A 22,739-nucleotide genomic window follows, 5' to 3' on the forward strand; every position below is an offset into this window, starting at 1 on the left:
TGGGTTGGGATGCAGAAGGGGCTGCTTGGCTTAGGCTGCTGGGAGTGACAGCTCTGCAGATGACAGCACTGCAGGCTCCTATTGACAGCCATCGACAGGCACAAATGCATTGCTTGGCAAATATTTATGTAGGAAGGGCTCCCCTGGGCTGCAGGACTAAGCTGGAGATCAATGCTCCTCCTCCTGCATCCCCTCCCTGCTCCCCCTCTCCATCACCACATGCCTGTGGCCCAGGGGTTTGGCAGCAGTTGTGGGGCTGCACATCCCTGGTGAGGGGAGAGCAGCACATCTTGGTTATTCAGGGATCCTGACTGATCCAGTGATCCCCCTGTTCCTGAAACAGTACAGGGCTGCTTATTCCAGGCTGGGGAAGCTGCAGTTTGGTGGTGGCAGGGCTCAGGGTGGATGTGCCCACCCTGAATCCAGCACTGGAGTGGGGATATGTCATGCATGTGAAGCTCCACCTGGGTGGAGAAAACAGCAGGTGAGATGTTTCAAGCACCCAGTTTTATCTTCAGGATCTCCTTGCCCCCTTTCTACTCTGCTCTGTGTAGGGAGAAATAAGCAGTCTTGGCTTTAGGATCCTTGCAGACTCTCAGCAGATGTGGCTGTGAGCTCTGCCACTTCCCCCAAGCTCTGCTTATTCCTGATTTTTGCCTGCCTTTGCTCCAGCCTCCTTGTCTGGGCTCTTCCTCACTGAGCTGGGGCCCTGGGGAGGACAGCAGGAAGAGCATTTTCACATCCCAGCAGGAATGCAGCCTTGGAGCTGAAGTGGCTCCAGGGTCTCAGCTGAGAAACAGGAGCAAGGCTACCACTCCCCATCTTTAGGGATGGGAAATAGGATGGCAGCACAGTCCCTGCTGTGCTCCAGCCTGTCTCAGGAACATCCAGTGACTCCAGGCCTGGTCAAACTGCCAGTGGCTAATGCTGCGGCAGAGCAGCCTGTGCCAGGAGGGGATCTGTGCCAGGAAAGCCAGGCTAGGGCACACCTGTGGGCACCAGGGTCTGGCTGGTGCCTGGGACCAGGTCTCGGCATCTCTGTGCTATACTGGAGGGTCACCGGTGGGATTTTATTCCCTTGGGAAGTGGGGAATAAAATCCCCACTTGTGGGGTGCCCAGCGGCTCCGAGGTGAGGAGGGAGCTGCACCCTGTCCCTTCTGTGGGTGTGCAGAGGGTGATAGTGATAAAGAGGGGAAAAAAGGCTGGCACCACTCTGCCTGCAGCCCTCTGGAAGGGGGACGCTCCGTCAGCTTTCCTCCCTGGCGTGGCTAGGGCCTGCTTTTCCCACATGGAGCAGGGATGGAGAGGATGCAGAGCACACACAGCACCCAGCAGCCAGGCTGAGACCACACATCTCTTTTCACTGGGGGTACAGCCCAGAAACCAGGCTTTTTCCTACTGATCCCCATTTCCCCAAGTCTCCTCTCCCCACAGAGCACAGGAGCAGCTCAGACATCCCTGTGCTGTTTATCAATGTCCCATGAATTCTCCTCTGCCAGCACAGTGTGGGTGAACTGTGAGGGTCTTCCCACAGCTGCAGTGGCCAGGTCCCCATCCCGAGCTGGGATTGGGAAAGAAAAGATCATTTCAGGTCTTCAAGCCTCAGGAAACAATAAAGACCGAGGTCTGTGGTGTTCCCACCTCTAATGTCAGCCTCATTATCTTTGTCTTAGTATTTCAAGGTCCTGACCTGGGCTGTGACAGACGTGTCCTACCACTGACTGCTCTCTGCTGCAATTACACACCTTATTTCTAGAGACCATTTGGAGAGATTGGGCTTCCAGGTCTCTGCTTTTATTTGTAAAGGAGAGGCTGGTCTCCCAAATCTTTTCTCCATGCAGGCATTTGTCATGGCAATCAAGCCACTTCTGAGCCAACTTTTCAATAGGTCTAATAGACGCAATAAAATGGAATAGGCTTCCTTCCCATTTTGTGTAGTTTTCAGGTCATTGTTTATGACGCGTTCTGAGGCTTTGTAATGTTCCAGGAGAAGCGAGGAGCCCAGGAGTGGTCACTGACTGCCAGGGGTGGTTTCAGTAGTTGTGTCAGGAGTGAAGCCACAGCCCAGCCCTGAGGCCTGGCACCTCAGCCCTGCCTTCCATGCTGGCTCCCAGCACAGTCTGGGAGGGGTTTAAGGCTTATTGCTCATTTCTGAGAGTATCTGCTCTTCATCCTGGGACAGGAGGCTCTTCTATTAGGGATTAAAAAAAAAAAAAAAAAAGACACTTTGAGTTTTGTTTGCACCCCACGTTTAATTTGGAGGACCAGTGCTGCAAGGTGGCTGGAGGGCCCCAGGGCCTGGCCAGGGACAGCCTGTGTGGATGAAATTACCACTCTTAATGTGGGAAGGAGAAGCCAGGGAAAGCTTGGCCAACAGTTGTCCCTGGAATAACCTAGAGCAGGGCTGTGACAAATGCCACAGCAGGGCAGGGACAGGTGACAAACGCTGCCAGCAGCAGCATCTCGGCCCGGCTTGGGCAGGGGGATCCCCCCTTTGGAAAACAAGGATCACTGAGGCTTTGGAAACCAGCAGGGTGGCTGTCCTGGCTCTGGGACCAAGAGATGCCGCTGCCCAGCAGCTGAATTTGCAGCCCTGGGGCAAGGGGCAGCCGTGGATCTGCGCCCTGTGCAGGGGGAGCACTCCAGACTCGCCCCTGCATCCCCAAATCACGGAGCCACCGCTCCCCACAGGGCTGGGAACAGCTCCCACCCCCTTTCCTCCCCCAGCTCCGTGCTGGGGGGAGGTTGGCAGGCACTGCCCACCCCCTCGCATGCCCTGCTGTCTCCCGGGAGCCCGGGGCCGTGCAGGGAAGGCTCTGGCTCCCAATCCCACTAAATGACAATGCCTCGTGCTCCGCAGCCGGCTCCGGCGCGGCCGCCGCTCTCCCGCCAGGCCTAACTTGGGCAGCCAGCTGTGCCGGGCCGCTTTTCCTGCTCCTTCCCATCGATCAAAGAATTAAATTGACAGATGGGGAATTTCGCCACGCCGGGAGGGGAAGCAACGACTTGTGGGGGGGTTGTGATGGGGAGGGTGGATGAGGGGGGTGTGTGAGGAGGGGGTTCAGCTGTGAGGGCTGTGGGTGGCTGTAAAGCAGCCGAGCCCCGCTGCGGCTCATCCCTGCTTATTTACAGTTGTTGCTGGAAGCAGGGGGTTGCCAGGGAAGGCATGGTCCTGATCCTCCCGGCGGGGTGGGGAAAGTCTTCCTGCCTCCATCCCCTTTGCCAGATCGCTCCTCCTTTGGCCGCAGACCCCCAGGTTTCCTTTTCCCTCACCTCCCAACCGCTGGGCTCCCTTCTTTCTCCTTTGTCCTTTCCTTTTTTTTTTTTTTTTTTTAAATTTTTTTTTTCTCGAGAGCATCTGTAACTAATGCAAACACATGCTGGAGCCGGAGAGTAAAACCCTGCAGGATTAGCGTGGCATCCACAACCCTGCCACGTTCTAATCCCGTGGTAATCCCCCTCCCGGCCCACCCCCGCCGGCTTTGCCCATTGTTTAAAGGAAGCAAATGGGATCGTTAGCGGCAAACCTTAACCAGCTTGGAGCAGCAGAACGGAAGGAAGTCGAACCAATTCGCTTCCCCACCCTCCTGGGTTTTTATTTTCCCCTCGTTAGACAAGAGGGGGGTGCTGCTGGTGCTCGCCGTGGCCGAGCTGGTGAATCTGGGGGATGCAGTGGGGGAATTTCCCTGCCAGACCCCTGCCCGTGCCATGGCAGGTGCTGCTCTGCTCAGGGATGCTCCCTGTGCACCCAGTGCCCCATATCCACCTTCTCCTCTGCTGTGCAGCCTCAGCACTGTGGGATCTCCCTGAGGGGCCTGCCAGGGTCTGGCTGGGAAGGGCTGGCAGGTACAGGACATGCTCCTACAGTGGATCTGGGAGATGAGACCACATTTGATGCCATTCCAAAGCAGGAGAGCTGGGAGCAGAATAAAGGAGGGGGAGAACTGCTGAGCTGGCACCTTCCTCCAGGGTGGGTTATCCCTTGTGCCTTTGGGTGATTGAACTGGGAAGAGCTGCTGGAGGGTCTTGGGGTGGCACCTTGTGGGCCCCATGGCTCCCCTGAGCTCGGTGGGGTGGGTGCTGGGAGGGTAGTAGGGTCCCTCAGCACCCTCATCCCCCTACCATCCCCACAGCCCCCAGGGAGAAGGGAGGCAGGTTCTGGCTCTCTGTCAAGGAATTAATTGAAAAATAAAATCATTAGATGGGAACTCCAGAAATGCAAAATTGTTGGGAGTTGGGGGGAGGCGGGAGGGGGGGGGGGATGTGAGCTTTTGTCAGGTTAATTTCTTCTGTATTGATGTTTTGTGACATTTACTTGTTGTTTATCTCCCGCAGCAGCTGTAATACTAAAAGAAAATGCACAGCTTGTTCCATTTATTTATTTTACACCTTTTCTTTAGTCCTATGGTATGTTTGTTTGTTTGAGAAACCCAGCGAGGCTTTTGATGTCTGAAAGCAGGATTTAAACAGCTGTTCTCCATGTGCTGCGAGCGAGCTGGGGAGCCAGGGGGGAGAGGGGGCTGTGCCACGGCTCCTGCCGGGAGGGCACTGCTTGCCCACCATAAAGGAGGATGTCAGCCTCAGATCAGGGACCAAATGGCTTTGTCACCTCAGAGCCGGGGTTGGGATGTTCCCTCAGGTGCTGGCAGCCCCTCAGGCTTCCCCCCTGTCCCCTGGGAGCTGGGCAGTGCCAGGGCAGCGCTGTGGGGCAGGAAGGGCAGAGCAGGGACATGGTCCCACCCAGGTGGGGATGTGCACTGGGCTGCTGGGATGGGGTGGTCTCAGCCAGGGTGGTGTCCTGCCAAGATCCCTGATGAGCTCCTGGTTAGGCTTGCAGCCACTTTTCCACAGGGAGACTGTGAATTCCATGGTGAATTGGGGTCAGCAGGAAGGGTTGGCATCACCATCTGCTGTTTGCTCCCAGCCTGTGAACTAAAGCACGGGTGGGAGGTATTGGAATCCCAGCTCCTTCCAGGACCTGCCTGGGGAGGAGAAGTAGATGATACTGATGATGTTCACCTGGAAGGGTATCCTGTTCCGTCCAGCCCCCTCAGCCCCTCCCAAGGTGGGACCAGGTTGTAATTTTTGCTTTTCTCTTCCCCCTCCTTCACTCCCACCTGGGCCTGGACAGACTCCCCAAAGAAGAAGAAACGATCGGAGATTTTGAATGAAATCATGGCGCACCTGGAAGAGGGGGACAATAACAAGGATGAGGACATCTAACAGCTGCCTGGGGTCTGCTAAGGTGGGTACTGGGGCAGTGGGGCCAGGGTGGGCACAGCTGGCCCTAAAGATCACGGTGTCCTGGCTTGCTGCAGGGTCAGTCGCGCCAGGGCAGGAGAAGGTGGAATTCCAAAGGCTCAGCAGCCTCCAAGCAGGAATCCAACCCTTTGCCTCTCCCCCGTGTGACCCCAGAGTCTCCTGTCTGTGGTCCCAGGGGTTACAGCCCAGATTTGGCTCGGTTTGAGCCCAGTGTTGAAGTGAGTGCATGCCCTGAGTATGTTCTGTGTGCTCCCCTGGCTGTTGGCATCCCCCCAGGGGAAAGCAGCAGAATTTCTGCTGCAGCAGGAATCGCTGTCAGGGTGTGAATTGTCCCTCCCTGTGGCGGGGGGAGAACAGATGGGCTGCCAAAAAATCAAAATCCCTGTTTGGACACCAACCTGCAGCTGCCACCATGTCACAGATAGTTTGGCAAAGGCCTTTTCCCTGCCAGCACCAAAACCTCCACACCCAAGTGAGTCCTGGCTGCCATCACTCCTCCTTGGTGTGTCTTGGTGCAGCATCTCAAGGCTGGAAAATGTGGGATGGCAGGAGGGAGCCAGGATGAAATGGCTCCCTGAGGTCAAACCCTGCAGTCCTGCCAGCCCCTCTGACCCTTTTGAGATCCCCGAGCTCACCCTGTGTGAGTTCAGGAGAGGGGAGGTGGGCTCATGGTGTCCTTTGTGTTTGTGGCCACAGTGGAAACCCCGAGTATCTGACGGGACCCTGTTCACAGCATCTGAGCTGGGTTAAACCAGCACTGCCTGCTCCATGCAGGGCCACCACAGGAGTGCCAGCGCTTTGGGGTGCCATCTGTCCAACTCTGATTTGGGGATGCCTCCAGGTGTGTGTGCTGTGCACACCTTGTCCAGCAGGCAGCCCAAGGGCCAGGGCACATGGTGCTGGCCAGAGCCCAGCCCTGTGCTTACAGATGTGTCCTAGCCCACATTCCACCACCACATTTTCTGCAGAATTCCAAGAACAGGGCTCAGCACTGAGCTGCAGTCCCAGGCTGAGCTCCTGCTCAGGGACCAGAGGTGTGACACCCCTTGCTGGTCCCCCAGACTGTGCTGCAGCTCCAGAGCCCTGCTGCTGCCACTGAGAGGCTTCCCAAACCCTCCTGCCAGGACCTGGCAGTGCTGGCTCAGGGGACAGAGAAAAATTCAGGAATAGCCCTTTGGGATGTCTCAGGGCTGTGGTGTGAAACCCTCATCCTGTACAGCAGCACCAGCTGTGCGGCAGGGGGAAAAACTGAGGCACAGGTGTGGAAGCAGCACTGTCAGAGGGGGTGGCAGTGTCACCTGAAGTAGTGACAAGCTTTATTCCCCTTTTTTTGCTCGTCATTGACGAGTGGCATTCCTGTCCCTGTTCCCCACTGCCTTCACCACCTGCCCCAGCACTGGCACAGCTCTGCACCAGGGCGTCACTGCAGGGAAACCTCAGCCTTAGCCAAGTTAAATTTCAGTTCAGCAGAGATGTTTGACCATCCTGGCTGTGCAGGACCAGCCCCTGGCCAGCACAGAGGACAGAGAAGCTGGGCAGGGTCCCCTCCAGGCACATGCATCACCCAGCACATGATTTCAGCAAAGCTCTGCAGCATTGCAGGTTGGGCTTGGATTTTCCTGTGGGGTTTTTTTTTTCCTGTTTTTTCTTTTTTTTTTTCCTCTTTCCCTTCATTGTCTTTTGTGGCAGGGCAGGTTTCTTGCTGAGTGTCTCTGAGGTCTGCAGCGGCGACGAAAAGGATTAGCACAAGCAGAGCATGTAGGCTTTAGAGAACAGAGCAGAGTTTGGTTTCAACATCTAATTCAATTTGTTCTGCCGAGATTGAAATATGAAATGGTTGCCAGTCAAACGTTCAAAGGGGGAGGAGGGAGGAAAGAAGAGAGGGAGCCTTCTCAAATTTAAATTTTAATGAAAATTAATTTAACCCTTTGATATGTTTTAAAACATGTTATTTCCCAGGCTGGGAACAGGCTGGAAAACATTCATGAGGGTTTTTTTTTTTCCCTGTACCTTCAAACATAATGAAGATTTTCTTTTTCCCTTAATGATACTTATCTTGTGAAGCAGTTTGACATTGGTTAATTTTTCAGGCAATTTGGTATCAAGGAAATCTGTTTGATGTGAGCGGGGGGGGGCTGTGTATGTGTACACAGATATATATGTGCCTGGACATTAATTATGGAAGTGCTGATCACAGCTCTGGAGAACAGTTGGAGTTAATTCCTGCTCCACTTCTTTGTTGCGTATTGAGAATCACACACGTTGCACCCCTAAAATTACAGCAGGAATTTTCTAAAAACGAGCTTACACCTGAATTAAAATGATCACTTAAGTAGGTCTGCAGAAATTCAGCACTCCCCACTGGCTGTTTTCTTTTTTCCCCCTGATCTGAAGCAGTCCTAATGATAAAATAATGCAAACTCTGTTACCTGTCCACGGAGCTAAAGCAAGGAACAGCCTCCCCCTGGTCCTTAACCTCAGCAGTGCTGCTGCAGTGCTCTTGTTTGCTTTGGGAGGGGGAATAGTTTCTTTCCTGCTATTCAGGAAGGTTTTGTCTGTACCAAGTGATTGCACACTGACGGTTATAACTGGGCTGGGATGAGCTGTAGCCCTGTCCCCCTCGTTCTGCTGGCTCTTGACACCCCAGGGTCAGTGTCACCGTGTGTGCTTGTCACCCCTCAGCTGCCCTGTGCTCCCTGGGCAGAGCTGGGCACAGGGTGGGTGAGATGCTCATCTGGGTGGCCTTTTTGGGGTGTGAGTGCTGTAGCCAGGCTGTGCTGGTGGCAGAGAAAATGAGCAGCTCCAAGGCAGAGTCATCCATCAGCCCTGGCTCTGCAGATGAGAGCTGGGGTACAGCCACCCCAGATGGGCTCTCTGAGCTGTGCTCATCCTCTGCTCTCCCCACCAGAGAGCTCAAACCAGTGCTTTACACACAGTTCTGGCTGCTGGGATATGGTGCAGGGTCCCTGGGGGCTTGAAGCCCTCTGCCTTGGCCAGTGGGTGTCTGCCAGGTTCTGACAGCTTCACCCAGGGTGAAACCCTGGCGAGCTGGACAGGAGCAGGAGCTGTGGTGGCTGCAGCTGCTCCCCAGGCATGCTGCAGATCCCCCTCCCCAGGGCCAGCTCTGCAATTGGATTAGGATATTATTCAAATGCAGTGAATGAGAGGGTTAAGGGGTTTTAATGTAGAAGCAGCTCTCCCTCATTACTGCCTGTTGCCAGAGGCCTGTGTGGGCTTTTATCTCCTTATGGGCACAGCCAGCAAAGCAAGGTGAGGCATGGAGGATCTCCAGAGAGCCTGGGTCTGCTGGGCACTGCCAGCCCCTCTGCTGTGCCATGGTGCCCTGTGAGTGCCCAAAGTGGCCCATTCCCTTTGGAAAGCTCCTGACCACCATCTGTGTTTTCTTCTCTGTGCCACAGGAGATGGCAGGAGAGCTGGCAGGGACAGGCAGGCAGCATCTGTGAGCTCTTGGTGGTTTCTTTTCACCACTGCACTGCTCCTACAATTCAGGAATTCCAGCTCTTCTCATCCCTTCAGGCCCATCTTCCCTGGTCTTCCTCCCAGGTGTGTCCCATGGAATGAGGTTGGGGAAGCACTCAAAGGCCAAGCAGGCACAGTAAGTGCCATTCATTCCCCCTTTGCAGGGCTGCAGGAAGATCCTGCATCCCCTGTGTCCTGCCTGCCGCTTTCCAGCCCAGCTGCTGACTCCAGGAGCTCTGGAATCTCCAGAGGGAGCTTCAGGTTGGACTTCAGGAAGAATTTGCAAATGCAGATTGAGAGAGTTGACTTGAATGCTGGCTGGGAGATTTGGGGATCTTCTCCTTAATTCCAGAATCCCAAGAGAAGCCGAGTTGGAAGGGACCAATATTCCAACACATCTGGACTTTACCCTGGGTCACAGCATGACCACTGTTTGGCACCACATTCCAGCATCCACCAGTGCCTTCCTCAGCAGGAAATACAGCAGGAGAAGGAGGAGGAGGAGGAGGAGGCAGCGTGCAGCTTCCCTGACTGAGGCACTCTGTCTCCTGTTTTCCCTAAATATATGCATTGGAGAGGAAGAGAAACCGCATGGCCGGGCTTGAGAGCTCAGCCTTCGCCAGCCATGAATAATAATCAGGCTCAGTAATTCACAGTAAATAGGGATCCAAACTGGCTAATCAGGGAGGCTTTCACCCCAAACTGGAGCTGGGAAGGGAGGCAGAGCACAGCAGACGCTGGGGGTGTGCAGGGTGTGACCTGAATTGGTGACAAACGGGAAGTGATGCCAGCAGCGCAGGAGCAGGGAGGTGGGCAGCATCCTGGAGAAGGGAGTGTCTCACCTCCCTTGGGAGCTGCAGGAGCACAGTCCCTGCCTTCCACAGTCCATAATTAGTGCCATGTAATTAGATTTGTCTCTCTGTTCCAGCCCCAGGACCATGGTGGGCTGCTGAGGATGAGTGATGACCAGGGGGTACAGAGCCAGCATCACCAGGTCCCCACATGTGACATCATCCCCAGCTCAGGGTTTAGCAAAGCTGCTGGGACAGAGTGGGAGGGCAGAAAGGGCAGTAAGAGTGTCAGGAGAGGTGATCTGGGGGAGAAAAAGTTTTCTTTGGGTTCCCTCAACTAAAATTTGGCGTTTTCTGGTTCATTTTCTCCTGCAAGAGCAAGCAGGGCAGTGGTAGGAGCTGTGTTCAGCTGCAGTGGGGTGGGGCTGGGGGGTCTTCATCTGCCAGCAGCAAGCTCTGACAGGCAGGAAACATCCCATGGGCACCCCCTGTGAGCAGGGAATAGCTCCCAACTGCCCAGCACTGGACAGAGCAGTGACAGGCAGAGTCCTTCCCTGCTGCTTCCCAACAAATATCCTTCCAGCAGCATCTGATGGCACTGTTAGATCAAGTGAAGATAAAACCATGGAAAAACCCCTCAGCCCAGACCCCCTGCAGACCTCAGCTCATGATTTGGGCTATTTAAATATGTGGAGTAGGAGCTGGAAGTGCAGCTGGTAAGGAGCTGGAGGAAGGCTGCCCCTGCAGGGTGTTTTGCAGCTGCTGAATGACTTTGGAAATTGAAGAGGAATCTCCAGCCACATTCCCAGTCCCCTCAGCTCCCCTGTCTGGGGCAGCACAGTGGCTGGAGAACATCACACTGCTGCATGCCTTCTTTTCCAGCTCTCCCAGTGCTGCTGGCCTGCAGCAAGGAATGGCTCTGCATTCACCTAAACCACAGCAGCTCTGTCCAGAGGCCATTTCCCTCCTGCCCTTTCCCTCCCTTTCCCATCTCTCCCCTCCCTGGATTAAGAACACTCCCCGAATCCAGCACACTGGGAGGGATGGAGCAAACAAACCTCCTTTAGCTTCCTTTCCTCTGGGACTTGGCTTCTTTCAGTGGAAGGGGGTTTGGGATGTGCAGTGCTTCTCCTTGGGGTGTGATGGGTGCTGTTTGATAACTCAGCACCTCAGAGCTGATGGCCAGGACCTCCCCATCCCTCCCTGACAGCTTCAGTCATCCCTCATAGCCCAAAACTGGAGGTGGGGTTTAGCAGGGGTAACAGCTTTAGGAGCATGAGAGATGGAGAGTAAAGCAGGCTCCTGCCTCTCCTACATTTGGTGAGACCAAATCTTTTTGGAGGTAAGTGTAGCCCCTGATAACAGCCATCCCCCTGGTGCTGGTGGGGCTCATAAATCCAGGGCTTTTCTACTTCATCAGCTTAGAAACCAGACCACAAAAGGCAAAAATCCCTCCAGGAGAGATCTGGGGCTAGGCAGCCACCCTCTCAGAGCCATCCTCCCCCGCCAAAACCCAGCAGCAAAGCCCAGGCTTAACCTCAGCCTCAGCAAGGCTGAGCCCACACTGGAGCGTCACACCTGGCTGGGACAGGGATCTCCCCTGGTGTTTTGGGCAAAGCATTATTTTTTGCATTTTGTGGTTTGGTTTTAAGCTGATGATGCAGAAAACTTTGAAATTTCTTTTCTTCCCGGGGCTCTGGGTGGGTGTGTGGGATGAGCTGCTGCCATGGGCTCAGCCTGAGGTGGGCCCCTCCTCCAGCCCAGGGCTGGGAGAGTCCTGTGGATCTGAATGAACCTGCGTTTTCCAACAGAGCCAGCACAGGCAGACACAACCCATGGGGTCGTTTTGGTGGCCCCAAAGTCTCTGTGACTCCCAATGGGGAGGCAGGAAGGAGGCAGGAGATGCTTTAATTCCATTTTTAGCCTAACTCAGCCCAGTGTGTCAACCCCAGGAAGCAGCAGGGTGGACTGTCCCAGGAGCAATTCCAGCCACGTGGCAGAAGAACTGGTGCAGGGCTGCAGAGGCATCAGCCCGGGGGGTCACAGCCCGTTCTGCCCCCCAGCAAGATAAACAGGACAGGCACAGCAGCCCAGGCAGCTGCAGAGCAGAGCAGGAGCTCTCCCTGCTGAAAAACGAAACCTGGGAAGTTTCTTCTTGTCATTTAAAAAATGAGAAACTAAATCAGCCCCGTGTGGTTTCAGCTGGGGGTCTCAGGCCTGGGTGGCAGCAGGAGGGGGCCTCAGCAGGCAGGAGCCTTGGACTTCGTTAGGATTCAGCCCTTGGATCTCTCCTTTCCCTCTGATGGCTGAGTGTGATTGACACTTACAAATTACCCAGCCAAAAGTGTCGAGTCTTTGACCCCTGAGTAACATCTTTGGCAAGCCTGAGATTTGCCAGCATTTTGTCATCTAATTACTACAAATCCCTTGAAAATTCACTGGCTGGTGAATTTTTAATGCGGGACAATTTCAATGTGATGCATGGCCCAGATGGGCACGCACAGGCTCCTTCCCTCTCCCCCCACCCTGCTTCCCTGCCTGCCCTTCTCCTGCTTCCCTCCTTTCTTTGCTCCCCTTCCTCCCCCCATCCCATTCCTGATCTCCCCCCTCTCTGCCTCTGTGCATCCCTATCCATGGAAGTGTCCCGGGATCTCAGCTCCTCCTGGGCTCTCCATCCCAGCTCAGTGTCCCCCCAGCCCGGCTCGTGTCCCCTCGCTGTCCTGCTGAGGGGGCTGCTACCTGGAATTAATGTTTTTTCCCCACCTTCTCAGGTCTCTGGCTGATGGATGGAGCAGGAGAAGCCTCCATGAGGAGCCAGCCCACTTGTTGCCAGTAGAGTCCACTCATGCTGTGAACCCAAGGGCTGATTTATGCCATGTGTCCAGGTCCTGGAATTCCCAGCCTTTGAAGCAGACTTTAAACTCAGAGAGGAAGGAAAACCCTTATCTGCTGGCAGCTCCAGAGCATCACTTAAATCCAGGCAGGGAGTGATTCCCTTCATCTCAGCCCAACCTGAGGGAAGAGGAACCTGGAGCAATGGACACTTCCCTGCTGACCCAGGGACTCTGACAGAACCTGCTCTTAATGTCTGAATTAAATAATTCCTGTACATTAAAAACCACATTCTGTACATTAAAAACCATATTTTTAGTTTCCCAAACTGAGCCATCTCTCAGTTTTGGTTGGCTTTGTTTCTTCTCCACAGCCAGGTAGTTTTTTGGGGCCATTAGGGAGATGGGAGCATTTTTGGGGCCGATAGGGAAATAAGAGCATTAATTCCTGTACATTAAAAACCATAGTTTTAGTTACCCAAACTGAGCCACATCTGGGCTTTGTTTGGCTTTGTTTCTTCTCCACAGCCAGGTAGTTTTTGGGGCCGATAGGGAGATAAGAGCAGTTTAGGAGGGAGGCCTGGGCTTTGCTGTGCTGGGCTTTGTGCCTGTGTCATTTCTGTCCCCGCTCCCAGGCAGTCGCCTCCCGTCTCTCCCTTCTCAGCTTTCAAAGGGAAAGAGGCTTTGCTTTTCAACCAGGGTACTGCTTTACATATGTAGGCAGCTGATAAAGTATTTTCACTTCGCCCCTTTCCCCTCTGGGAATCGCTGTCTTACGGCAAAACTGTTTTGTCTGACAAGGGCTGCAACAGATTACACGTGTTGGCTGCAAACACGGGGCCTTTTTTTACCCCCTCCCCCCCTTTTTTTTTCCCTTAAAAAAAAAAAAAATAAATCTCTATCTCTGCAGTGCCAGGAGGAGCTCTGCCTTTTGCTCGAGCCCCCAGGAGCAGCCCCGAGTCGGGATCTGCTGGTGGCATCAGACCCCCTGGGTGGTGCCTCTGGCCAGATTGGTTTTCTCACTGAGGTTAATTTGAGCCTGAATCCATGAAAATGCCACTGATTCCATCAGGGCTGAGCACATCAGATGGGCTGGCTCAGGGTTTGGGGGGGGAGATTTTAGGAGCCCTCAGCATCCAAAAATGCTGCAGCCACAGCATCCCTGGAGGTCAGGGGGACTCAGAGTGATGCTGAGGACCAGGCTCCCAGTGTCACACTGGGGACCACATCTGATCCACTCAGCAGCTCAGGGACATCCAGGACACTGCTTCCCAACCCACGGGCCAAGGGTTTCTCCCATCTCCACCTGGGATAGGTTTACAATTTGCTTTTCAAATCATCTGTTCGGGCATTGAAAACTTTAAAACCCTCAGGTGGCACCAGCAGGAGATGAGCAGAGCTGAGCAACCCCTGCCCAGATTTGTCCCCTGGCTCCACCTCCCGAGCTGCCCCTTTCAAAAACCATCCCTTGTCCTCCCAGCAGCACTGGCACCCGGAGGGAAGGGCTGGGAGAAGGTGGGATGAAGGAAACACCAAGATTCAGGGATGTTTTGCTGCTCAGAAGCTGCACACCCGGGCTAAGACGTGCCCAGATTTCAGAGGGAGAGAAATGAGGACACTGCAGTGCCTTGGAATGGGCACTCAAATCAGGGGGTGCCAGAGGGGGGTTTGGAGGAGAGGAGCCCTGGGAGGCGGGCAGCTCATCACCAACTCACCCAGGCAGTGCCCCAGCTGCTTTAAAGGGGAAACACAAAAAGTTTAGTGATGGGTTTGAAGGATTAGGACCTGGAGTCACCCCAGGGTGCCTGGAAGTATCCAGCAGTGCCAGCAGCTCTCCCTGTGCCACCACTGAGCGACACCTGCCTGCTCCCAGACCTCTGGGCACCCCAGCACTGGGCAGAGTTTGGGGACACATTCCTGAGCTGTGTCACCACTGCGGGTGCTCAGACCCAGGGAGTGCCTCCAGCCCTGGATCCACCCAGCCTGAGGGGATCCCACTGACATTTCTGTGGGACAAGCACCCTCAGCAGCACAGTCTGGCTCTGGGCACCTCTGCTGGGCATTTCCACACCCAAGGATACCAGAAGTGATGTGAATCCTTACCTGCTCTTTTCCACATTTTCCCATGTTTTTCCCCCATTTTCACATCTTCACTCATGAAATCCCATGGAAGCAGCAGGTCTGGGCCCAGGAAACATTTTGCTTGTTTGTGGAGATAATTAACTGTGTGTTCTCAGCTGAAACCTGCCATGGCAGCCCGGGGCCTGTGCCATCCGTGGGGAATGGACTGGGAAAACCACGGGTGGAAAACACAGGAGGAACCAGCTGAGAGTGACCCTCCCTGGGCTACCTCTTCTCTTGGTCTGTCCCTGTCCCTCAGTCCAGGCCATTCATTTCTGGGGACATCCTTTGTGCCCTTTCCCAGCTTCTCTGTGCCCCACGGGAGCCAGGGATGGGCACTGCCTCCTCCCCTGCCCATGTGGGTGCAGCTCTGGTCCTTTTCCCATCTTTTCCCAAGGATTCCTGCCCCTCAGGCTCCCATGACCTCACCCCACTCCTGTTCCTTGCAGAGCCAGGCCTGGCGCTGCTCCTGGGAGCACGGTGGGTCCCTCAGCCCAGGGCACTGCTGCTCAGGGGGTGACACTGCTGGCCTGGACAGGGCCCCCCGCACCCCAACACCCCCCCAGGGTTTCCCCAAGGCTGGAAAGGTCCCGGTGCCCCTGGCACTCCCTGAACCCCCTGCTCCTGTCGTGCCTGGCTGAGGAAGAAGTAATTAGTGCCGCTTGCTCCAGCAGGCAATGCCCAAATGTCAGCAACAGCAAAGTCATTAAGACCTGGTTTTACTCTGTGTTTGCTCCCAAAGTCTCTCTCTCTCTGTGTGTGTGTGTGTGTGTGTGTGTGTGTGTGTGTGTGTGTGTGTGAGGAAATTTTGGGGGGTGAATCCAACTCCAAAGCACCAGGAAAAGTCCCTTCCCCTGGCTGTGCTGCCCATCTGCTGCCTGCCTCAGTTTCCCTTCCATCACCTCTGTAAGGGACCCACCACAGGGGAAGATCAGAGGGTTATGTGATGGGGGCCAGTGCTGCCCCAGGGGGTGCAAGGTGTCCCCAGTATCCCTGGTTTCAGCAGCTGGGGTGGCTCAGCAGCCAGGGGAAACCTCCTGCTCCCTTAAAACCAGCTGCAGTGAGCCGTCCTTGCTCGGGTGCCCATCCAAGTGCTCCCACGCTCCCAGTGCTGGCTGCCCGAGGCTGTGGGCAGGTTTTTGGGGCACAGGCAGGCAGAGGGTCCTGCTGCAGGACCATGCTGCAGCCTGCTTCCCATCCCTGCACCAAGCAGGAGAGGGAGAGAGCGGGAGAAAGCGGGAGGGAAAGGACGTGTCAAATCAATCATATTTAAACAAAAGCCTCTTCGGCCCAAGGGCCCTTTTAAAAGCTGCTTATTTAATTAAAAGTCCCATTTTCCATATTTATGGCCCTTATTCAGTTAAATATTAACCGCCTGGGCCAGGGCTGGTTTATTCTTTGGGAAGAGGCAGAGTTGGGAGGTTCATTAGGGGTTTATCAGGCAGATGGATGGATGGAGGGATGGACATGGGACGGCACATGTGGGCTCGTGGTGGTGCCTGGGGACTGTGGGGGTGACACCACCACTGCCCTGTCACCTTCCAGCAGGACACAGGGTTAAAAACAGGGGAACTGGGGCTGTTGGGATGGTGTAGGAGATGAGCAGGGACAGCTCCTGTAGGGAACCACCTGAAGCACAACACCAGGCACAGTTTATGCACCCAGCTCCCCTAAGCTGTGGCAGAATAATCATCAAAACACCTCAGTTTTCCCCTGGGGTCACTGGTTCCTGGCCAAACCCTTGCCAGGACTGTTTTTCCCCAGGATATTATTCCAAGCGGCGTATGAGATCCATGGGTTCTGCTGGGTTTGGACATCTCAGGGCTGGGCAAGACCTCACTGAAGGTTCATCTGTGGTGTCACTGCTCCAGGCTGGACCTGGAAACAAGGACCTGTGGGGGTGTCCTTGGAGTCATGGAGGGGGCCAGAGCAGCTCAGCTGGCTGCAGGGAGTTGGTGGTGGCTCCAGAAGATGTGGGAACGAGGAGAAGCTGGAGTTTATGTTTGGGTTGGAAGGGACCCTCAAGATCCGGTGGTTCCACCCCTCCCCATGGGTAGGGACACCTCCTTCCCCTAGAAGGGGGGAAGGGAAAACCAGGGAGCAGAGGAGCAGCCGTGCTCCAGAAGGTGTCCATGGGGTCAGTCCCTCGCTGGCCTGGCCCCGGTGCTCACCCTGCCATGGGGCAGAGGGGGAGCCCTGGCAGGAGTCCTGCAGTGTCCCCTCAGGCCTGGATCGTGTCCCTGCTCTGGATGTGCTGGGACATGCCCTGTGAAAGCTGCAGGAGAGCGGAGCTCATCCAGACAGACCAAAATCTTCCTGTGAGCTCTGTCCACCCTTTTCCCCTTAATTTTTTGGGAGCCCAGCAAGTAGCCCCGTGCAGCTCCTCCCCCTGCGTGGCAGGGAATGCAGGGGGGTGACGGGAGCATCACCTCCATCCCAGCACGCTCCACACAAAGCCAGCCCTCCTTTTCCCTTCCATCCTAAGTAACGGGACCCCGAGCTGGCAGCAGAGCCCGCGGGGACCCTGCCTTGGGAGGGTGGCGCTGGCAGGGCAGGGAGTGAAACGGAGCCGGTGATTTCCTCCGGGGAGCGGGGCAGGGAGGAGAGTGGGGGTTGGCTGCCGGGGAGGGGGGTGCTGGCAGGAGAGGGAGAGACACCGGGTTATCAGAGAAGTGTGAAGACAATAATGCAATCTGACATTTCTGAAATGAGACCCCCCGGTTGCCCTGGCAACGGCTCACGTGGGACCAGCTCCCGGGAGACGGCTCCGAGATGTGCTATAAATGATGTTTGATTAGAATTTAAATCATTTAGGCGGAGAGAAGATAGGCCTTTTGTCAGCGCGGGGACCCGCGGGGGTCACCCACCCGGCAGCTGCCAGCGCGGGGAGCGGGCCCAGGGGTGCCCCGGGGATGCAGCCCATCCCTGCCGGGCTGCTGACCCCTCCAGCCGGGACAAGAGGAGCTCCTGGCCACAGCAAACACGGTACGGGAGCAGGACGGAGCCCTGAGCGCCTCCGAGCCCTGGGAATGGACCTGGAATCTACCTGGCACCTTGGCAGGGTCACCTGGGCTTTGCTTTCTCCCCAGCTGGGGCAAAGCCACCAAAACTCTGCCGTGGCTTCTGCCAGCTGGGAGCCTTGGCTTCTTCCGTGCTCTAATTGAGATAATGACACTTCAGAATTAATTCTGCCTCCCTGAAAGTTTCCTTCAGGTGCAGGAATGCAGCATGGTGTCATCTCCAAGGGGAGTGCCCTTCCTCAGGCTGCCTCGTAACGTGTCCAGGTTTTCCCACCACCTCCAGAGCACGGCATCCAGAGCTGCTTGGGGGCAGGAATATTGCTGGACAACCATCCCTTGAGCATTCCTCGCTCTTTCTAGCTCCCTGGTGCACACAATGAAGCCCTTTTTTGCTGCACAAAGCCTTCCTTGGGATGAAATTTATTCCCCTGGCTCCGGGGGCTTGCAGGACTTCACGCATGGAGCAGCAGAGCTGGAGCGGGGTCGGCAGCCATGGTTTATGTTCCTGCCATGGCTTTATGGGGTGAGGGCTCCAGGGAACGAGTGCAGGGCAGCCTTGCCTCGGGGCAAGGGCTCTGCTTGGCTGCAGCACAGAGGGGTTGGGGTCACCCCGGTGCTGGCGAGGACATCACCCCAGTCAGCCCAGGTGTCACCACCCAGTTCAGTGAGGAGACGACTTAAAGGCATCTGGACTTTCTTCTGAGGTCTCATGGGGGGTGGCACCATCAGAGCCAGGAGGCCACCCCGTTTTGGGAAGCTTTGAAAAGCTGTTTATTTGCTTTAATATCAACCAGCCTGGGCCCTGGGCTGGGCCTGAGTGAGGAACAGAAGTGCCTGACTCCCCAGCTGGTGGGAGAATGGTGTTAGGGGCAAACCAGCAACAGGAAATTTCTTTTCCTAGAAATTTTTAAAGCTCCTTGCTCTTTAATGCCATGATTTAGAGCCAATGAATCTTTAGAGCTTGCTTTTCAACTCCCCAAAAATGCCATCTGATCAGGAAATTAGAGCTAAACTAATAAGTCTCAACAAATATTAATCTAATGAATTTAACTTCTTTCTGTTTGTGGACCAGCAAAGAGGGGAATTGCAATGTTCTCATATGTATTAATTATGTGAATGTATTCAACAAACCTTTCCTGACTGCCTTGGTCATAAATATTCTGAGTTTGTTTCGTGGTTGTGCCCACCCTGCACATTCAACTGTGTGTTTGGGGGAAGAGTTAAACCAAGGGGAGCCTGGATCTTAAAATCATTAAATGGTTTGTGTTGGGAAGGTCCTCGAAGCTCATTCCGTCCCAACCCCTGTGGTGGAAGGACACCTTCCACCAGAGCAGGTTGCTCCCAGCCCATCCAACCTGGCCTTGTCTTGCAAGCTCTGAGCTTTGCTGAAGAGTTCCCCACTTCTGATGGTCTTTTACTTAGATGGACTCTCTGAGTGTCTGTGGGATGAACGGGGTGGGAGAGAAGCCTTGAATGATGCAGGTTCTGGATGTGTTTTGGGGTAAGGGATGCACAGGGCTGGGCTTGGGGGCTGGAAGAGGCTCCTGGACGCCTCTGGGTGGTTTTGGTGGGATCTCCACGACTATAAAATCACTGATGAACATCTGTGGTACCTCCAGCCAGGTCTGGGGTGTTGCACTGGGATTTATTGACAGATGTTGTATTTGGAGTGGTGGTGAGCTCTTCAGGGAGCAGCTCAGCTCTCATCTGGGCAGGGCAGTGTTGGGGCTGCTCCCCAAACCACCCCAGCGAGCTTTGCCAGCCCAAAATCACTGCTCCTGGTCTTGTGTGGGGCTGCAGAGCCAGCCCAGCCCAGGGGCTCGGACAGGACCACAGGAGCCTCCTGGAGCCCTCCTTGCAGAACTCTGCCTCTGGAAATGGGGTTTGGAGCAGGAGACTCCCAGGGCAGGTCCCTGCCTGCTCCCAGGGCCACAGCCGGGCTGCTCCCCCCATTTGAGTTAAGGGTGCTCTGCCCTGCTCTGGAGCCTCTCTTCTAGGAGAAGCCTGGCACTGGAGCCAGAGGGTTGGCACTGGGGCTTTGGGGGCTGGATTCTCCTCCTCCAGCCCATCCTTTGGGATTTGGGCACCCCCTGTCTGGGGCTGCGAGCGCTTTGCAGGCGGCTGAGGGTGGGCAGGGCGGGCTCGGGGTGACACCTCGTTAATTGGCATGAGCTGGAAGTGCAAACCCCGGCAGGAACGGGCTTGTCATCCCCTGGGAAGCTGTCCTGGGCATGCACAGAATGTGTTACTGCTGGGTGGAGCCAGGAGGAAAAATAACAGGGTTTGTTCCAGATCAGAAGTGAATTAAATACCCCTGATCCACCTCCAAGCTGTGTGCCACTCCCCAGAAACGCAAAACTGCTTCTTCTTGGGGTTGTTCTCTTTGCTTTTGGGGCTCACCCTGCACACACAGGCCCTGGGGACACTTCTCTGGGTGCCACCAGCTCCTGCCCTCCTGGATGCTGGTACCTGGCAGGCCATGAAGGAGCTGAAGTGGCCCCAGGTAACAAAGACTAATCCAGAGCGGACATAAAACTAAATATATGGCTGTGTCTGATTAAAGACAAATTATTTTTGGCAAATATTAATGTTCCACCAGGAGTGGCACAGTCACCACTTCAACACTCCTGGGAACATCTCTTTATTTCCTTTCAGCTTTTCAGTTTGATGTGTGAAATACCCACCCAGGACTGGTGCATCCTTCTGTGGGAAAGGCACCTGGGGCTGGGGACAAGGACAGGGAGAGGCAGCCCTTGTCACCTCCCTGGCACCGGCTGCTCCCTTTTCCCTGCCTGGAAGTGTGGGGAAAAGTTCTGTTTGCACCTCAGCTGAGGTCTGCAGCACCTGCCTGGGTGTGGAGAGGGTTTTCCCACTGGGAAAATACCTGTGCAGGAAGCTGGGAAGGTCAGTGCCTTTGTTTTTATCACAAAAAACCTCCTGGCAATGGAGAGGGGAGCTTCTGGGTGTGGTGGCCTTGGAAAAAGCTGATCCTTGGGAAGGGTCAGGGCTGGTTGAGGGTTGGTGCTGTTACACTGGCTTGCACTGGAGAAACCTGGAGAGGAACTGGTAATAAAGGCCTGGAGTGATGGGGAATGGGCTTAAATTGACAGAGGACAGGGTTAGGTTGGATATTGGGAAGGAATTGTTCCCTGGGAGGGCGGGCAGGCCCTGGCACAGGGTGTCCAGAGCAGCTGTGGCTGCCCCTGGATCCCTGGCAGTGCCCAAGGCCAGGCTGGACAGGGCTTGGAGCCACCTGGGACAGTGGAAGGTGTCCCTGCCATGGCAGGGCTGGAATGGGATGAGCTTGAAAGTCCCTTCCAACCCAAACCATTCCATGATTTCTGAGCCCCAAATCTCTGCAAAGGTCCCTGGCAGAGCTGAGAGGTCCCGGCTCTGCTCCTGGGAAGTCTTTGAGCAAAGCATAGAGCCCGGAGCCGCTGCTGGGGCCGGTGACTGGCAGCACCTCTGACTGCCCGGAGCATCTCGGGAGCACCAGAGCCCGTGGCCTCCCGGTGACCTGTGACATCTGCAGAGGAGGAAGAGCCATCTTCCCCCTTTGTCTGGCTCCTCACAGCCGGCTCTGGCTGATGGCAGGAGTGAGGGAGGGCTGACACACCCCAGCACGGCCGGGACACGCGGGGAGCAGCTCCTCTCACTGACCCTCCCGGTGTCTCCCTCCCAGGTGTCCATTTCCCGAAGCAAACCTGTGCTTAACCCTTTGCACACCCCAGCCCCTGGAGGATCCACCTCCTGAACTCGTCTGATTTTTATCTTTTTTATATATTTTTTTTTTTTTTTACTTTATCTCTAGACATTTGCTGCTTCCCCTCGTGCTAATGCAGGCATCTTCCATCACCAAAACGCCTCCGGGGCAGAGGCAAATGGCATCGATAGCTCTGCAGCCTGTCAGGAGCGCCGGGAGGAGGGACAGCGGGACACCGGGAGCAGATGGGGCCGCTCCTCCTCCGCCACCCCTCGCCAGCAGCAGCTTCAGCCGCTTGGTGCCTCTCGGTTCACCCACCCTCTGACCCCCTCGGCGCTGCAATTCCTCCTCTTTCCCCCTTTTTTCTTGGAATATCTCCGCGTCCTAGCCCTGTTTGCTGCCCAGCTATGCTCGCCTTTTGCTCCAGCCCTTTGGCTCATGAATATTCAGCTTGGGAGCCCAGGTTCGGGCTGCTTGGTGCTGCAAGAGCCTCACAGCCGATCCCAGTGTCCTGGTGGCTGGCGTGGGGATGCGGCAGGCTGGGGAGGACGGTGATGCTCGGTGGGAAGGGAGAAGAAAGTGGGCAAAGCAAACCCATTTCTGCAATTGTCTCGCAGCTCGAGAGCAGAAATTTCTTCATTTCTCCGAGGGAAATCGCGGGATGGATCCGTGTCGGGTCCTGCTGAGGCAGCTGTGCGTGAGAGGAGGGGGATTTAGGGAGGTTTCGGGGGTTACACACCTGGCAGTGCCATGAGGAGGTGGCACCAAGGCCCGGATCCGTTCCGCGGGGTCTGCAGGGAATCCCTGCTCCTGCTGCTGGGGGGATGGGGACCTGGAGGGGTGGCACGGGGTGGGGGTTCTGCCTGCTCGGAGTGACAGGAGACAGCCAGAAAACCCCGTTGGAGGCAAGCAGTGCTTGGATAGCCATGCTTTGGGCCGTGCTTCCCAGCCCTCCTCCAGGTGAGGAATGTCCCTTAGCATCCCCCACCCGCTTTTCCCGGTGCACGGGACCAAGCTGGGGATGCAGCAGTGCCCCGGAAAATAAACAACCAGAGCTTAGTGAAGCTGTTCTGCCAAATTTACACCCTGTGCCGGCGCACGGAGGGGGTGGCAGGAGCCGCGGCCGCTGGCCTTGATCGCTGCATCCATCACGGGGTATAAATGGCCGCGCTCCCGCAGGTATCGAGCGGGGACGGTGCCGGCTGTGGCAGCTCCCCTCGTCCATCACCGGCCGGGGACAGCGCTGGCAGCGACACCGGCAGCTCAGGGATGCTTTGGGAGCGGGGAGAAGCGGCAGGATCCATCCCGCAGCTCTCCATCCCGGCGCCGGCAGCCCCACGGGGACCGGGCTCTCACAGTCCCCATTGATTTGGGCAGGGGCTGTGCCCACGCAGTCTTTGAAAGGGACTTTGACAGGGATTGCTGACAACTTTGTGGAGCTCGGGAAGGCAGCATTGCTCCAGCTCCTCGATTCTCTTGGAAGCCACGGTGCTTCCTTCTGTCTCCCAGGCCCTGTTTTGTCTCCGTTCC

At 55.7% G+C, this 22,739-nt stretch overlaps 1 protein-coding gene across 1 annotated transcript in view; it reads left to right on the forward strand.

Annotated features, from left to right (window-relative positions):
- RBM19 (RNA binding motif protein 19) overlaps positions 1-12,694 on the forward strand; it is a 51,944-nt gene extending 39,250 nt beyond the window's left edge. Inside the window, exons 24-25 of the mRNA XM_068208944.1 lie at positions 5,133-5,246; positions 12,306-12,694. Of these exons, the coding sequence (XP_068065045.1) occupies positions 5,133-5,224 (92 nt within the window). The 3' untranslated portion in view covers positions 5,225-5,246; positions 12,306-12,694. The remainder of the gene's footprint in view (positions 1-5,132; positions 5,247-12,305) is intronic.
- The last annotated feature ends 10,045 nt before the right edge of the window (positions 12,695-22,739 follow it).

This window comes from Anomalospiza imberbis, chromosome 18 (genome assembly GCF_031753505.1).
Source record: "Anomalospiza imberbis isolate Cuckoo-Finch-1a 21T00152 chromosome 18, ASM3175350v1, whole genome shotgun sequence".
NCBI lineage: Eukaryota > Metazoa > Chordata > Aves > Passeriformes > Viduidae > Anomalospiza > Anomalospiza imberbis.